General features: G+C 40.0%; 1 protein-coding gene across 7 annotated transcripts in view; it reads left to right on the top strand.

Moving 5' to 3' along the window:
• Positions 1-18,924, top strand: part of LOC120744258 (phosphatidylinositol 3-kinase regulatory subunit gamma-like) — a 189,150-nt gene that overhangs the window by 159,191 nt on the left and 11,035 nt on the right. For 5 of the 7 annotated variants that reach the window (XM_040048528.1, XM_040048529.1, XM_040048527.1 and 2 more), the window contains 2 exons: positions 15,317-15,452; positions 16,544-16,642. In XM_040048528.1, the coding sequence (XP_039904462.1) occupies positions 15,317-15,452; positions 16,544-16,642 (235 nt within the window). Of the gene's footprint in view, positions 1-4,588; positions 9,538-15,316; positions 15,453-16,543; positions 16,643-18,924 lie in introns of those variants that run through there. The other 2 variants (XM_040048531.1, XM_040048532.1) reach the window with 2 other exon arrangements.

Genomic DNA, 18,924 nt, shown 5'->3' with positions numbered 1-18,924 from the left:
TCAACTGGGAACTGCATAAATGTTTCTAAAATGAGTTCTCGTGTGTTAACTGGTAATGCATTCTAGACTTTACAGGACTTTTTATAAAAGTTTTTTTCTTCTGGTTGACCTGATTTGATGAAAAAGAATGTTTCTCAAAATGGGGCCTGAATTTAAACATTACAAGATTATATAAATGTATAGAACTGGACTTTTTGCCATTAAAAAGCAGCTGAATTATTTTGGCCGAAAATTCATATAGATATTAAAGTTTTAGAAAGTGATTTTTTTTTTTTATAATAAGGTAGATTCTTTAATGTCTTAGGACCTGGCATCCACATATGTGGACATCACATTTTGGGTTGTCTAGACCAAAATACTCAATTTTGCTCTACAAGGGCCTGATATCCACTTATGAGGACATTATACAGGGATATTATACTACCACTGTTCTATCGAAGTTTAAAACGAACGTCCTCATATGTGGATCTCATTTTAGTCAAAAGCAAAAATCAGGTAAAAAATAAAAATCAGGTAATTCTTTGTTTTTACATTCATGAGGTCCAAATCAGCCCAAATAGCAAAGAGAAATTAAGAATGCATGCCATGAAAGAGTTCAGGTCTTAGGAGGTTAAATCTATAAAGGCAGCTTATGTAGAGGATTTAAAAGAATCGTCTTCAGTTTGCAAATTCTGAACACATTTTAATGACCTTTTTTTTTTTTTAAATTTGGTACAAATGTTTGTTGAAGCCAAAGGTAAACAACATTGTGATCTTACAGCCTTTCCATTTTTGTAAATGTGATGTCTTAGGAACATCTAGAGGGAATTTCATCACATCTGGTGCAAATTTGCACATGAAAGTAAAGATGATGAGAAGACGACAACATTTTGGCAGATGGTGGTCAAAGGTTTAGGTCATTGGCGTCACAGACAACACTTTTTTGAGCCATAAGTCAAGAATTCATTATATACTTGAGCCAAGACACTATATTCAAAAGAAGAATGCTATTTACATCTGCAGACATTTATATTTGGTGGCATAGATTTGTTCTTCTTCTGACATCTTCAGCCTTCCATATTCATACATGGAAAATGGAAGATAACAGAACAGAAACAGTTGCCACTACCAATGGCAACTACAGAGAACATCTGTAAGACCCAGTACATAACACCAGGCATCGATGACAGAAGATATGAAACAAAAAAGCTGGACACAAAAGGATCTTTCCTTTTGGGACCTGTGATGGAGATGGGTTACAAATCAGTTTTCAGATGCACAGCAAGAAAAAAAAACTGTATGAGCATCTTACATAATTTGCCAAATGTATACAGAGGATATCAGCTGAGCCGTCAGCTTATGTGGACTGCCAATGAGATCAGTTGATCTACCAGGATTAGAGCTGGACTTGACTCGATTAATGTCAGAATTTTACTTAAATTACTAATAGAATGACACTTTACAGCTGTATTGTAAATGTTGCCATATTTTCAGAAAACCCAGTGTTGAAAAAGTAAGGGAACAAAAGGATTACTGCTTGGTTACATTGTGCATTCTAATGATAGTTGTTGCAGTGATGTGGGGGATGACACACTGTGTGCGTCTTCCCTGCGCCCTCAGAAAAGGCTTATGCATAATATATACAAAAGTGTCGTGCCATATTACGCAACCACCGTGTGTGTGTGTGTGTGTTTGTGTAAAAGTGTGTGTGCTCTCACAGACCCCACTCAGCCAACATCTATGTTTAGCAATCTATTCATGTCTACAGTTAAATTGTGCTTTCCACTCTAGTTATTACAGTGTCAGACAAAATGTGAAAGCACCAATAGCCATGGATGATAAGCACAGAAATAGAGCAAGTAGTCAGCAAATTGTCAGACACACACACACACACATTAATAAACTACATATGACAATGCCTAAATCCCAACAAAATATTTTAGGCACATGGACCAACGCCCCAATCTTTCTCTCCTGTCTTGTCTCTTAATTTCTTTATTTGTTGCTTCAGTTGCTTTGCACTGAAACCTGGCAGATTAGATCTCATCCATCTTTGTCTCAGGTTGCTGCTACAGTTTCTATCTTGACAGCAAATGTGCACGTTGCTACCTTTTCCTTTAAAAGAAAAAAAGTCTAACCATGTGCTCAGTCTGTGATAGATTGTACAGTAGTGACACTCTGACACCAGGAAACGTGTCAGGGAGATATACAATACTCTTCTGTCTCTTTCTAAATCGGTACACACACAATCTCACACAGAAGACCAATTAAATCTGTAAAACACAAGATTGAACACTGCACATTTACAGCACAAGCAAGCAGAAGAAAACACAGTTCGAATCCACCACCATCCTCCACCGTCTGGAGAGCACAGCTGGACATAATCACAGACAGACGAGACAGGAGAAGCAAAACTGAATATGATGAGACTGAAACTAAGACACATAAAGCCAAAGAGCGTGGAAAGAAAAGCGTCTGGACTTCTTTAAGTTTCTTGAAGATGTTTCACCTTCAAGAAAAGCTCCTTAGACTACAGCGACCTGGATGACTGAGAACCTTCACAGACACAAGACACATGAACTTAACAGGCAAAAGTAAACCACAAAGACAGAACTGACTAAACACAGGAGGTAACACAGAAACACAGGCTAGGCATGGAAATATAGGAGGACAGGAAAAACTAAAAACCTAACAAGATCAAAATCAAAAGACCAAAATGAGAACATAACCTAAGTAACAGTATATCCAAACTGAAAACTACAACAATGTCGAACTGAAAATTATCGAATTGAAAACTGAGCAGAATGGTGGGTGCAAACCAAGGATCATGAGTACTATCCCATTGGTAGTGGCAACTGTTTCTCACTCTCACAGCTAGGGAGAACAAGAGACAGCTCAACTAAATCAGAGGGAAAAGAGACAAGGGAAGTCCACGGATTCAATAACACAGGATCAAACAAATCAGGACTGTTGCAGATGCAGATCATTTGCTCTGTGCTTTTTTGTGTGTGTGCTGGACACAGAGTGATTTAAGAGTAAACCATTGCAGCTTTCTATTCATGTTAACACTTACGAATGAAGATATGATATTGTCTGACATATCAGTCCTTCCTTCATTTTTATTTTTTGTCTTTTTAACAAGATAATAGTGAAAGGCAGAGGAAAATACTGCAAAACTATAGGTTAAAGTAAGCTTTTTCAAAATCAGCAATTCTTTCAATCATCAGCCATTAATGGGTTTTTACATTGTCTGCCAAGCTTAAAAATGTTTTGTGTTACTTTGGGAATTTGTTTTCATTTTTGCATCTGATTGCACATGTGCTTGAACAAGTGCCTGAAAACATAACTGTATGTTTTATGTATATGGGGTATGCTATGCAAATAGGCCACTTGGTGCCCCTGCGATCGGTGGTTGGGAAATTAAATGGGGAGCTGCGTGCTGATGGTTGGGGACAGTGCAACCATCAGCGCACATCTCCCATCATCGTCCTCCCTTCCTGTGCTGTCTGCCCATCCTTCGTCCCTCTTCGTTTCTCCTTTGTTTGGCGAGAGGCAGTTTTAGTTCCTGTATCATTAATAGTGATCCATCTGCCAGGCTGTAAACACACACACAGTACAGAGAAGAACATTGTGCTGTGTGTATCCAGCATAAGTCATCTGTAACACAACCACCCACCCATACACACACACACAAACACACATTAATGATATATATGTGTACGTACTGCATTACGGAGAATCCATTCACTTCCCTCAATTCACACAAGGTCCCTTCATCCTCCTTCATTTCTACCTCGCTTGTGATGGACAGATGAGACAGACAAGTTTATGGAAAGATAGATGACTGGGTCAGTGATAGTAGATGGGAGTTGCTTGCCTCGTCAAATAGGACACTGGGCCAGACAAAGCAGCTGTCATTCCTGGCAGAGATTACTGTGGGGATGATGGGGGTCTGGATCATAATAATGGTCACCCATCATGGTGTTAATAAAATTATAAACAAAAAAATGGAAACAAAGTTCTAAGAAAAATATGTGATTTTTTCAGTGAAAGGACTTTGGGCAGTAGGTCAGCATCAGATGGTACTAGTCGAGGAATATGTCCATTTAGGTTCTGCTATAAAGCTCTATTACGTGATAGCCTAATGGTGTGATTAGACCGAAAGAAAATGTTGTTTTCTCACAACACATAGCTAAGTAAGTCATACAAAATCTGTGCAGACCCTGTCTGACATAAAAAAGGAAGTCTTCTGTCCTGTTTTCTGCATATGGTCTCTCTATTCTTCTCTTTTGTGTCTTCTTTCCCTCCTCTTTTGGGATTTCTGTGGTTCTCCCTGATATCACATTTGCTTTATATTGAGACAGAAAAAAAAGAGAGAGTGTGAATATTTGAATGAATCAAAACTTTTACAAGAAGACATTTTTATTTAGAAAAGCATTTGATTAATTTCTTCTTATGCTGTTTTTATAGTTTTATTGTTTTACATTGTTTTATTTACTGTTATATTGTTTTTATATTTCCATTTTCTGTGTTGTAAAGCACTTTGTGATTTTTATCTGTGAAAAGCGCTATATAAATAAATTTTACTTACTTACTTACTTACTTTACTTAACTCCAGCTATTGGAACTATACTGGAATGAAGCAGTTCTCCATTTCTATGTTGGGTGATATTTTTGAGCTGCAAGTGTTCCAGAAACACTGTATCACCTGTACATGCACATATAATGAGGGGTAAAACTTCACTAATGTTTGGTCTAAACACAACATTAATACTCTGTTTCGCTTTCAGAGACCCCTTTCCCACAACATATTGCCATTCATTGTTAATATAAAAATACCAAGCACTTTTAGAATCTTAAAATATGAACAAAAGGATCCCTAGAAATTGTGCTTGAACTCATAATCATGGAAACCCATACTATCCTTCTTGGTGGGTGTGTGTTTTGGTGTGTGTGTGTGTGTGTGTTAATGTAATTATTACAGGCCTTATGTATGTTTGCATATCTCTAGCATTCTCTAATTCATGGTTAAGCTTCCATATTATTATCTGTAACTGTACTTACCTCACCATAGGAGGTTTGCTTCACATTGCAAATAGCAGTTAAACAGGCTAGTTAAACAAGCCCAGTGATCAAATAAACTAAAGCTCTGTTAGTATTAGGTAACAGTTAGGAAAATATGTAATAGCGTATATTTAATATTTACTGGATTACTAATATGACATTTGTTTTTAAAAATCCTAATCTTCCTGTTTCTCGTTAATTTGCAGAAATTAATAAAGCAAGCACTGGCTCTCAGTCCTGGTTTGACTGGTAGTTATCATGCAGCATGTTATGTCATACCAAACAGCTGTCGGTGCTGAATGTGTTTTAGCGGCAACAGAAGCTGGTAACATGTAGTCACACAGACTCAGGCGAAGGTTAGAAACTTAGTGGAAAACCACCGTATTTGTAACTTGCTCTTCATAGGCTGAGGTAATTTTCCTACTGGCTTTGAAATTCGGCTTCTGAGCTTGCGCAGAGCGCTTTGCCAGCGGCGTATAGAGGACAGAAACGGGCTAACCACTCTTCGAGTAATAAAGGGACGATGAATTATTCGTCAAATCGGCAGGGACGATAGAAAAATTGGATTTCCTACATGGATTAGATAATGGCAATGAATAAATGAGGGATATTATTATATGTAACATTAAAGAGCAGTTTATTTACACTAAGTTTTATGTGAATATTTGGTGATATTTTTGTCCTCCCCTGCATGTCGTGTAGGAGTGGGTTTTCCCAGCCGTTGTCCGGCTCTGCCTCCGCCAGCCTCCTCCTGTCAGTGCGTTTCTTAAAATGAAACTAGCGAGACGGTGGCACCTGCGGAGGAGAGGCAGAGGGGGTTGTATGTAGAGCTGGCATCTACTTACCCACCGTTTAAAGGAAGTCTTTATGTGCATATATATGTAGACAGATAGATGCACACACATACATACAGGAGCCTTCATGAAGTTCCCCGAGTTGTTAACAATATTAACATGTCCGAGGGAGCAGTCGCAGCCCGGTGCTTGCTGTATACGTTTCGTCTATTCATTTAATCCTGAAGCAGGAATTCAGATAGAAGACTTAGAAGTAAACAGATAGATTAACATAGAGGCATATGACAGGAGCACACGATGATTGTTTCTTTTTTTCTTTTTTAAGTACGCCGGTCATTTTTACTTTGTTTAATAGCGTTTTTCTAATACAAAGACTGCCTGGTTAAGCTACAAGAAAGCAATGTATAACACAGTCTGGACGACCAAAAAAGCCGGCGAGGAAGGAGACTGGAGGGACGTGATGATGCCCTACTCCACAGAGCTGATATTTTATCTGGAAATGGACCAACCACCAGGTAAGCTTCAGGCCGGTGATAGCGGGGAAATGGCTAGTTGGACTGGAGTTAATTAGCTGGAGTGATGTGTGTTGAGGAGCTGTGTGCTTTGGTGTCTGGTGAAATTTGCAGAGAAGCTTTCAGATTTCACGTTTTGCTCCTGTTCGTACCGGTCACGCAGTTATGGCTTTGTTTTATTAGGACTTCGCGGGCTTCTGGGCAGCGGTGATGTTTTAGGCACACTCGCTACATTTGTGACAGCGTACATAAACGTAGCGCTGTCTGTAGCTGAGAAGCAGGTAATTCGGGGACGAAGGAAATAAAATGGCAGTTTACAGCAGCAGTGACAGCGCTTTAAACGCCTTGGACTCTTTGTTTCTCGCTGTCCGGTGCACTCGCCACAGCTGTTCTTTTGTACATTAAGATACAGATTTGCGTGATGACACAGTAGCTGCAGTCTCACTGTGGAGACAATAAGTCCCGTGTAGTCCGTACACTGAAGCATCCCCACTTCTTCTCTGCGTCTGATGGCTTTGCAAGAGGCCTATGAGATGATAAAATAGGAGCCAAGGTGACTGTATCTGCTGCTTAACCCATTTTAATTTAACTGTTGGAGAATTTGGCTTATGAGACCACCGGGTAAATGTTGTACCATCCCGAGATTTGGTATTATTCCGCACTTGAAGTGTGCATAAAACCATTCCGACTGAATCGTTCCAAAATCAGCTATGCCGTGAGCGGGGAAGGGGGAGAGGGGGGATGGGACAAGCAAGAAACCAAGAAAATTAATAAAACCTGGAATAAAACCGTCCTGAATATCTCCGAATAATAACGCTCTTCACTTGGACACATATAGAAGTCTTTGTGCCCATTTCTAGCCAACTGTCACCCACAATTGAATAAGTTTCATTCATTCATTCCTCGGCAATTGTGCCAGTGTCATTCGACTCGCTCCTCTTCCTCCCTGCTTTTCTTCCCTCCTCAATGGATCATGGCGCAGATGTGGGACGTTGTGTTGTTTCCAGGAGGCGCTGTTGAATTGCCTTGTAGCTCTTTCGTTTTTGTTTTGTTTTTTCGTCTCCTTTCTTTTCCCTCCATGTATCTATTAAGATGCACTATACTCCGCAGCAACCTCACAGTGCCGTGTTGTGTCTATCTGTAGCATGCTGCAGAGTATTTGGGCTTAGAGCTCACTAGCATTTTACCACGGGATGCTTGAATATGTAACATATTTTAAGCTTGTGCTGGGTAAAAGTATTGTTTCAGCTACGTTTTCTCTTTAGACCTTGTATTTTGAAGTGCAGTCGGTAATCCTTTGTTGCTGCTGCTCAGTGCATTAGGGATGCAGATGCAAAATTCTGGCCATTTAATGGTGATTCACACATTTAACTGGCCACTGGACCTTGGCGTTTATCGTGCCTAGTGCCATTTCTTTAGGGGTTTGTCATGGCACAAAAAAAATAACAGATTTTTGCTTTGCTCAGCAGACTGTTTCTATCTGACAAAATGTAGTGAACAAGAATGTTTTGGGCCATAACAAACATTGTGTTGGCAATGTGAAACCTTCAGAACAGCATTTGTATATATGAGTGTTTTTGTAGACTGATTTGGTGTTTATAGAGGACAAATAATCCTCTGTTCCTATGCGAGTAGCTTCACTGTTTCTGTTGGTTTTAGGTTGTACAGTACTCAGATTCTTACAGCTCTTTTGTCCAAATGAGCACATCCTGTCATTAGCTAAACCTCTAAGTCCACAGATGTTCATTACATGTGTATGTTTATTACACTGGAATTGAAATGTGAACACCTCACTGATATCTACAGTGTGTGAATTCCTGTGTGTGTACAGTGGTACTTGTGGTGTGATTAGCACAGGTGGAGTGTCACTGCCACCCCCAGGGGAGGGCAAGGCCTCCGTATCCACTGGCAACTTGGTGTGTGTGAAGCGACACTCTGTGGATGTGGGGTGAATGATGAGTCTCGTGTTTCAATGGAAAATCACCGGGACATTGTTGCCAAAGGACCATACCAGAGTGCTTTTTGCATGTCTAGGTTCATTTGCAGTACAATGCAGTGTTATACATTCCAGCTCCTCTTTCTTCTCCGTAGTTTTTATTCATGTGTACACAGAATAAAAGAAAAAGACCCCTTTGCCAAGATGACAAATCATTTTTTTCATTCATATTGTTCCTTTTCTTTATTTGTGCAGTCTGGATGCTTCCTTGCACGTGTTAAAAACAAGTTCTTCCTCCCCACTTTTACCAAGTGCTGCACATAGGGGGATTGTCTGATTGTTGTTCTCACTCTGATATCGTGGCCTCTTTACTTCATATAAAGCATAATTAGATTTCTGTCAGCTGGTGCTGTATAAATAAAATTAATTTGTTTTGTGTTGAAATGTGAGTCAGCGGAAAGATGCAAAATTGTTTTTCAAGTAAATAAATTGCAGCGTTGTCATGAAACTAAACGTCAGTATGAGGACCTGTTCTGTAATAGGACAGAGATGTCTTCTGCTAATTTTCCACCAGTGTAACTTTCCAGGCATAGCCCAGTAGAATGTGTAGAGATGTAGAATGTCCAGCACCTATGGTTTTGTCTGCATTTTAAGCCTTTTTTGAAACTAATTCTGGTTGGAGAAGCTGGAAGCTCATTCTGGTTCCAGCTTTTCCCTGTAGGAGAAGCTGGAACAAGAATCAGTTTTCAACAAGGCTTGAATTTACTGGAAGGTTGGGTAAGTTTTGTTTTTATTCTTAGTTTAGGGTTAGTGAATGAATATACAAATTCAGTTGGCAGTCACAGTAGAAACTTGTTGATTTAGAGGTGCTGCATTGTTGTGTGTGTGATTGCGTGGTGTGATGGACTTGATCTACCACAAGCCTACTCAACCTTCCTCCCTGCCTCCCTCATTTCTTTCTTTCTTTGAGCTTTACACGCCTTCCCTCCGGGCTGTCCTCTGATTGGATGAGGGGGCGTGCCTCCGTGCAGGGATTAGCTGGGGCATCTTCTGTCTTTTAGAATGAGCTGTGCTCCCTCTTTTCTTCAGTCTGACGGAGAGGAGAGGAGGAGGAGGAGGAGGAGGAGGTGGTGGTAGAGGAGGGAGTGTGTGCAAGTAAGACGAGGAGAGTGAGTGACAGAAAAAAGGGAGGAGGGAAACAGCTGAGAGAAAACTGGAAACATGCATCTAACAGAGAGTGTGATGGAGAACGGTAAGAGAGGGAATGAGATTTCTTGTTTTCATGTATTTCACTTTTTAGTCTCTTCAGCCTTCTTAGTTTTGCTTTTTTAAATGTAACCGTAGCTTTCTTTGTATCCATGTCTACTGATTTGCATTTTTATGCTGCCCTTTCTTTAGTGTTTTTCAGCTTTTCCCCTACACACAGAGCTCCTCCTTCTCTTTTATTGCTCCTGCAGCACCCATAACTTGCAGAGGATGTGAGCGAGCACTGGCATTCATTCATTATTTTGCTCTGTGTGCATTTGTATTTTAAAACTGGGTCACAATCAGTCGTCCAAATGAAATTCCAACAACAGAATGTCACTTAAAGCAGATTTTTTTTTCTGTGGTTCTTTAAAAAGTTATAATATTTTAATATTTAGAAACAGCTTTATCAAATTTAAATTTCTGTCAATCTGTCAACTTAAATGTTAATCAGCTTTACTACATCAGAAATCTGGATCCTCTTTAGATAGTCTGAAAGACTCCATTCATCTAACAGATGCGTACACTCACACTTACCTCATCCAGATGTAGAGCTGTGAAAATAAAGCAGATTGCTTCAGAACAACACATTCATGCTTCCTGCTTTGAGTTTTTAACTGTAGGCTGTGCATTAATTCCATTGTCGTGTATGAATTCCTGTGTCGGTACACATCTGTCAAACCTCAATTTTGCTGCCCTGTTTCCCTGATCAGCTGGCGTGTGCACTCCTGAACATGCCCCAAGACCCATGTTCTCTGAGTTCTCTTTGTCTCAAGTGAGTTTATCATGTGTCTGTCCACTCTGACAGTTATTGTTTAGGAGAGCTGCAGGCTTCTGTCAGCATGTACAATGACAACTGATATGGAAGTGTCTGTGCATATGTGAATGTGTGAGCACTGGTCCTTTGTTTGGTGAGGGGGAGGCTGCACCTACGGTCCCCTTTGTTCACCGTCCCTCTGGCTTCCTCTCAGGGACCTATGTAGTAGTTGTGACTAAGGGCTCAGCAGTTTCTGTTATATTGGTCATATTTTTTTAAGTTGTGTTTTTTGCAGTTTTGAACGTTTTCCAAATATGTCCATGTGGTTAAGACTGTTCTCCGATTAGTATAATTCTTGTTTATTTAGGACATAAGATCACATTTCCCACAAATTCTGATCATTGTCAGAAGGTTTGGATTTTCTACAGGTCTCTGGTCTTAATTTTTCTTATAGAACTTTGCAATCTGGAGCTTGTGTACTGCTTATTTTCTGTTGTGTCCATTGTCATAAGAAACTACCAGATACAGTATTGGAGTAATGAGAGACTTAAAGGTGCAGAAATTGTTTTAGTCATTAATTTGGTAGAAATGCATTTTGTAGTTGGTGTAAGACAGAAATTCGATTATCTCATTGTAACTTCAGTGTTTGAGGTGTTCAAGTAACATATGCAAAGTGGACACACGTAATGAAGTCAAGAAAAGACTCATTTTATTGGTAATGAGATTGCCTAACTGCAGCTGTGGTGATCCTTCTGTGCTTTTTACACGCTACCCTCTGTGTGGTCCACAACTGCAAGCACACATAGACTCTGATTTTCATGCTTTTTAAAATCAGTTACTTTTTTCTGTTTTTGCAATCTATTTCACTTGTGCATGTGTTTTTCAATGTAAACATAACATGAATTTCCACCCCATCTATCCTTGGAAGTGCACACGTGTAGCATTAGTCTGTAAAGTGCTGACTGAGGGGAACAGTGCAGCTGCAGGATGACAGTTTTGGCAACACTAACCGACTGCCATGGTGACATGAGAGAGAGGAGGGAGAAGAGTTGAATAGTCAGTGAGAAGGGAACAAAGAACAGGAGAGGAAGAGAGGCTACCAGTCTCTGTTTAAGTGGTCTTACAATAAAGAGTGAAGAAAAAGTTTGTAGGATGTAAACTGTTCCTACTTTTTTTTTGTTCTTTGAAATGTAGTGTGTTAGTTTATTGGCATCCAAGCATTTGCATAGATGAGCACAAGCTGTCACTTCCCCTCTTTTGCCCCCCCACACACACACACTTTGTAGTGAATTCTCACTACTATCATGTGACAATTAAAATATAACTCCAAAGTATTGTTTTCATTGTTTCATTGGTGGCTGTGGCTTTTTTTTTTTGTACTTGTCAGTTAGATATACTAGCATGTCTGTAATTAGCATCAAATCAATTATTGTGCATTTTGCTTGCTCTGCTCCCCCCCAGTGGGCAAATGTTGTAGGTTTAAGTCCTCATAGCACTGGGAAAAATGTCTTCTGTTTTTCCATAGAAGATATGAATTAAACACATTAGTCACCCTCAACCTAGTGGTGAGTGATATACCCTCAAAATGATATCACAATATTTCAAGAAAATTTGTGATGAACAATAGTTCTAATAATATTGAAAAAATGCTGAACAACGATTGTTGCAGCATTTATAAGCCCAAGTAAATTCAGAACATACCCAATGGTTCTTTTCCAGTGAGCTACTGTCATTGATGTAATACCTAATTTGAAGTGTGATTGTAGTCCTGCAATGTTCCAGCAGCAACCTTATTGTGGAATAGTAGTGACACAGCACCAGTCGAACCTAAGGACAAAAGTTACCTATGTAGTATTTAGCATAAACATTTTAACTATAGATTGCTTAAAAATAACAGAAATAACTTAACAATGTGACTATTTGCTGCTGTGAGTGTTAGCATTCAACAGACAGTGAGTGGTGATGTGCACGTGCACACAGAAGTCCAGGTTTTATTCAGCCCTTCCTCACATTCAAGCGTCTGTTTCTGCTGTCTGTGCGTGCGTGTCTTGTGGTAATTTGTGAGGCCACAGTGTTCCCAAATGCTGCTGACTCTGGCACGTGAGCACTCTGCAGGAGGAGCCCACTCCATTTCAGTACATTCATCAGGTTACTTTCTGTTTTTAAATGACACCTCCCACATCAGTACTCTGTTGAGAGCGAGAGAGAGATATTACAATGGTAAATGGTAAATGGCCTGCATTTGTATAGCGCTTTACTCAGTCCCTAAGGACCCCAAAGCGCTTTACACTACATTCAGTCATTCACCCATTCACACACACATTCACACACTGGTGATTGCAAGCTACATTGTAGCCACAGCTGCCCTGGGGCGCACTGACAGAGGCGAGGCTGCCGGACACTGGCGCCACCGGGCCCTCTGACCACCACCAGTAGGCAAACATGGGGTTAGTATCTTGCCCAAGGATATTTGGCATGCAGCCAGGAGGCAGCCTGGGATCGAACCACCGACCTTCTGATTAGTGGCTGACCTGCTCTGCCACCTGAGCTACAGCCACCCACTGCTGGTCCTTAAATTGTGTCCAGATGTGCTTGGATACTTGAAAACTTTTGCATGTGTTTGTTTGTTTTTCGTATTATGTGTCATAGTCAGGTTAACTCTGTTTAGCATGCAGCATGGCACCAAACAGGTCTTTACAATATGCGCTGGTTTATAACATCAGTGTTCAAAAACCAAAAGCTCTGAAACTACCATCAATCCCGTTTGACTGACTGGTCAGTGTGTGAGCAGACTGTCATACTGTTTTACTTGACTTGACATGCAAGGTGAAATGTTTTCTCTATAATACATTTTTTTCACACTTAGCAATCAAATATAGATTTGAATCCCAGTCTTGCATAGAAGTTGCATGTTAGCGCCACAAGTTGCAACACAGAAGTTGAAACAGACTCAGTAATGTTAACCTTTATTTCATGCATTCAGTCTTTGTTTATTTTTTTGTTAGACTGCATAGTATTTCACAAAATCAGTTAAATATATTGACTTTTCTTCAGTTTGTATTTCCATTTGATACTTAAATTTGTTTAATGACTAAACCTTGTGAAACATTATAGATTGATCCCGTTGACCAAAGGCACTCCTGTTATGTTAGTTTTACTCAAACTGAACTAAGCTCTTTAAGTGACGTAAAAGTGAACATTTATGGGGGTGGCTGTAGCTCCTGAGGTAGAGCAGGCCATCTACTGATCGAAAGGTTGGTGATTCGATCCCTGGCTCCCCCAGTCTGCATATGTTGGGCAAGACACTAACCCCAAGTTGGTCTCCAATGCATCCATCAGAGTATGAATGTGTGTGAATGGGTGATTGTGACATGTTGTATAAAAGGCTTTGAGAGCTCTGGGAAAGTAGAAAAGTAAAAAATGTATAAGAATCGGTCCATTTATAAAGAAGCACTTAATAACAAGACAACAACCTATTTTTATAGCAAAACCTTTAAGTTATGGGTTTATACAGCTTGATCTTCATAACCGTTGAAAACCAAAACACAATGGGAAGAATGCAAGTCAGAGTTTCTGTTAGAGTTCTCAGTCAAATTTAACACTCTGATGATGCAATGACAATGGCTACAAACAAACGAGCAGAAGGACCAGAGTTCCCCATTACAAACCTAACAGGAGAATGAATTTAATGACAGGAGAAGATATGAAAACATGAGGATTTCCACATTTAACAAACCTCAGCATTCCTGCTGAGCCCTGGGAACACTCACGTGAAAGTTGACCTGCGTGTGTGGTTTCTGACATAAGGCATAATTACTATGATATATGGGTGCTTCACTTGTGATTAATAACCATACAGTCACCAGCTGCACTGCTACAGTGTTTATGTGGTGTGGTTATGAGTACAGTTCCTGTGCATCATCTGCATAAAAAGAATGTGTACATATTAAGGATTTAATCAAAAATTCAATGCGAATCTGGTGACTTTTGAATGTGGCGATGCAGGAATTTCAAATTGATACCATTGGTGGATCTTCTACAAATATCAGCTGAGTTTGAATCTCACAGGTCAAGTTTTTGGAAAATCTTATGAATGCAATAACTCGAACACAGTGATGTCAGATTTTGAAATTGATACAATAGGTGTGTCTACTAGGGCTACGTTCACACTGCAGGTCTTAATGCTCAATTCCGATTTTTGGATCAAATCCGATTTTTCTGTCTGCTTGTTCACACTACAAATAAAATGTGACAGCAAACGCGCTCTAGTGTGAACGCTCAAACGGCCCGCATGCGCAAAAGAAGACGTCACACACAACGCGCTCTGTTTAGACCCAGAGCAAACAGTATTGTTTGACTGATGGTTTCCCAATTTTGCTTTAAGTTATAAAGTTATTTTGTTATTTACTTATGGCCTAATAATTATCCTTATTGCTGTTTTAGAGAGGAGCGGTGCTTCAAAGGATAGTTGGAAATGTCTGTCAGAATCTGCAGATTATACAGTACAAATAAAATGTTCACGTTTCTCCAACGTTACACTAACATCTACACTGGATGGCCAGGAAGGGTTCATGATGTCTTCTCCGGCGCTGATAATTGGCATCTGTCTTGTGTCAGTGACATAGAAGACGGATTTAATGCAACATGATCGTTCAAACAGCAGTCGCTTTCTAAAATATCAGATATGTATCAGATTCAGTACCACATACGAAAGTGACCCAGATCGGATTTGTGCCGTTCACACTGTCATACCATGATCGGATATGGGTCGCATAGGGTCAAAAAAAGTCGGATTTGATGCGATTTCGCCTGCAGTGTGAACGAGGTACCATACATTTTTGTGTATGGTTGTGCAAAGTAGTATTTCTAAATGATAAAGTGATCAACACTCTGTCTGCAGCTGTAGACTGATGGTTGAACTTTGCTGCAGGGCTGAGGGAAAGTTATACTGTATGCAAATATCATGTACATATGAACTGTTATACACACAGTAATTGTAATACTTGTTTGTTTTGTTTTTTTTTCCTAGCCCTTCCTCCAAAGCCAACCAAGCCTCAGCAGCCCTCCTCGGTCGCAATGGCAGGGGGCAGCAGCAATGTCGCCAAGGATGGAGGAGCGGGAGGCTCCTTACAAGAGGCCGAATGGTACTGGGGTGACATATCCAGGTAGCAAACACTGTGTTACTGACAGAAAAATCAGTGAGAGCTTAACAGTGACATTGTTAGGTTACATGAAATGCAGATGTGGGAGGCTTGGCCCCTCCCCCAGCAACACAAGACCTGCACTGACAGAAACTAAAGGCATGTTCTATGTGCAGACATGGTCAGCACATTTTAGACATCTTAAAAAAGCAAATATGGGTATTATCAGTACTTTACCTGTTGTCAGACCACAAAATAATAGGAGTTATAGTTGGGCCACAGTTGGTCAGTTGTCTGACATTGATGTTTGTTTGGTTCTAAGCTACCAACATGTTAAAGAGTCTCAAAATGACCAGTAACACTTATTATTCATTAGGGTAAATATTATATTTGTCATTGTTGTCTGGTGGCTTTGAAATTAGCATTTCCTGTTTAGCATGTTGTTTAGCATCAATTGAATCTTAACTCAGAGTATCAGGTTATTATTCTTTGTTAGATATCACAGCACTGTCTGTCCATCTATGCTGCAGGAGAACTTTGACAGTGAGCTTAAAGTCTATAGCGACAGTAGGGGTAGGGCTCCACCAGTTAAAGACTGCAGGATAGAGTAGTTTTTTTTATATGCTTTATGTTATACACCATCGTATTAGTAAACTATATAGTATAATTCTATGTTTCTTTGGTTTGCTTGTTTGTTTGTTTTATATGTCAATATATTTTGAAACTTTGATATACTCTAACCACCAGAGATAACTGACAAGTTTATTTCTCAGCTCGGTAAATTGTCTTTACTGTTAAGGTCACTGCTTTACTTTAAGTGCAGGTTAGCTGTTCCACAAACAGTGATAACCACACCTACAGTGCAGACAGTCAGTCTGCCACTCACGTACTTATCCTCAGCTGAGACACTGCTGGCTAGGATCACCCCTCCCTGCACTGCTAATTGACGGATTGTTTACTTTGAGGTGTGTGGTTATAAAGAAAGTTCTACTCGCCTGCCACTGATGATTGAAGGCAGACTTTTCCAAATGAACACCATCTGTGCATGGATCACTCAACCAAGTCAAACACCCTTTTTTTCCTTCCTCTGTTTCTCTTTTCTATTTTGTCTTCAGGGAGGAGGTGAATGATAAGCTCAGAGACATGCCTGATGGGACTTTCCTGGTTCGGGACGCGTCTACTAAGATGCAAGGCGACTACACGCTAACACTAAGGTAAGGCCACTGCACACAGACCTTTATGTCTATATCAGAGCATCTGAATGATGTGTTTTAAACCACACAAGGATTTCTACAAACTTGAGAGTTTCTGAGTGCAGTACTTCTGATCCACTTTAATGCTGTTATCCTTTAGTTAACTGCAAGAATGTAGACCTGAGATGGTTCCTATAAGTGCTTTGTAGATAATAAAGAATAATAGAGCGTTGCCTGCCTTCTGGACATATTTTAAACTTGTATTGCCATAGTCGGAGCATGCTGCTGTTATTATTATTTTGTTTTTTGTTGTTTTTTAGCATTGCATAGTAATAGTGGACAATTTTAGGGGTTTTTTTTTTTGGTTTTTTTTGGGGGGGGGGTTGGTCATACACTGTTCAAAAAATGAAAGGAACACTCTTTAATCAGAGTATAAGGTCAAGGCAGTTAAGCTTCTGGGAAATTGATTTGGTCATTTAAGTAGCAGAGGGGGTTGTTTGTCAATTTCAGCTGCTTTGATTTGAATGAAATTAACTACAGGGGCACTAGAGGGGCAACAATGAGGAAATGCCCAAAAAGAAGAATGGTTTTATAGGCATATTTTCCCACCTCATCTTTTCTAATCATTGTTTTTGTTTGGCTAGTGTCAGTGTGACTACTGGTAGCACGAGATGATACCAAGTCCCCTATAGAGGGTTAGGGTTAGAGTCCAACTCCTCCAGGATGACACATCATTGTGTACAATTGCTAGGTTTGCTGTCTCTCCCAACATCTTAAGAGCATGGAGGACATTAGTGTGAATGTCTCTGGCCAAACAATCAGAAATGGACTTCACTGCTTGGCACTGTGGAGTCTGAGCTGGGCTTTTCATAGATAAGAGCAGGTTCACCCTGAGTGACTGTAACATCAGCATGACTAGTTTAGTGGTGGGTCAGTGATGGTCTGAAGAGCCAAACCTAAGGAGAGATTGACAGACCTTCCCTGGGTGGGCAACAGCACACTGAGTGCCGTTTGGCATCAGGATGAAATCCTCGGACCGCTTGTCCAAGCCCCCAGGACCCTATGCTGGTGCAGTGGGTCCTGGGACCCTCCTGGTGCTGGACAACGCCCAGCCTCATGTGGCAAGAGCTTGGTGGCAATTCCTGAAGGATATCATTCAATTCAGTTTTAGTTATATAGGACGAAACCACAACAGTAGCCACCTGAAGTCATTTTATAGGATGAAGGAATTGATGCCATAGTCATGCTTGCCTGACCTAAATCCAGCGTGGCTGGGTTGCACCTCAGACTGTCCAGGAGCTTAATGATGCCCTGCTCCAGATCTAGGAGGAGAGTTCCCATCCAACACCATCTGTCAACTCATTTCGGAGCATGCCCCGATGTTATCAGGCATGCATACAAGCACGTGGAAGCCATAAAAACTGGGTATCATTTTTAGTTGCTGCAAAAAAGCTGACTGCGTTATTTTGTTACTTTCATCCTCTGAAAGCTGAGAATTTTCATTTTCATCAAAGTGCATGGTATCCTTTTGTTCCCAGCAGATTACCCAGCCTATAACAGAATAGAAATTAGCGTGATTTTTTTTTCCCCCCCACTGAGCTCTGATGTGTGTTTTGATGGAATAGAATACATGCTTAAAATGAATTCTCTTCTACCTCTGTGTATTTTTTGTTTTGTTTTGTTTCACTGTGTGTCCCTTGATAACTCAGACTGAATGTAATCTTAATGACTAGTTCATCTTTTGACTTTCAGACAGAAATGAATAAAACCTATTAATGATGTCAACTGACAGCAGAACAATTCATTACACTAGCATAGGATAAGTATGTTTGTTTAGGAAATACATTTTTAACTTGAATTATTTAGTATAATTCTCTGTTTAGACTTTGTTTGATTATTTCTTTTCAAACCTGGTGACATATTTTAGCCTTGTGTTTCAGTTCCACCTTCTTTCTGCTTTTACCATCAGCTGAACTTTAACATTTCAGGGTAATGGTCAATAATAAGACTTCTAAAATAGACTCTTCTGAAGTGTGGTTGGTTTTTTTTGTTTGTTTGTTTTTGTTTGGGTTTTTTTTGTTAGGGGCAGTGTGGCAGGAAATATGAAGCCATTCTCTGATGCATAGTTTAGCAAAGAGTGTTTGGTGGCTAAGATGTGATTTATTTATTTTTTTCTTCTTCTTCATTAACCTCACACGGGCAGGTCAGGAAAAACCAAAGATCCCGCCTTGGAGTCATACCATGCCCAGGTGTTATAGAAGCTATGGTGTATAAATATTTGTACGCCACATCTTCAAATGTTT

Source organism: Simochromis diagramma, unplaced genomic scaffold, assembly GCF_900408965.1.
Source record: "Simochromis diagramma unplaced genomic scaffold, fSimDia1.1 OVJJ01000557.1, whole genome shotgun sequence".
Taxonomy (NCBI): domain Eukaryota; kingdom Metazoa; phylum Chordata; class Actinopteri; order Cichliformes; family Cichlidae; genus Simochromis; species Simochromis diagramma.
The sequence above is the reverse complement of the archived record's forward strand: the minus strand, read 5'-3'. Positions and strand labels throughout refer to the sequence as shown.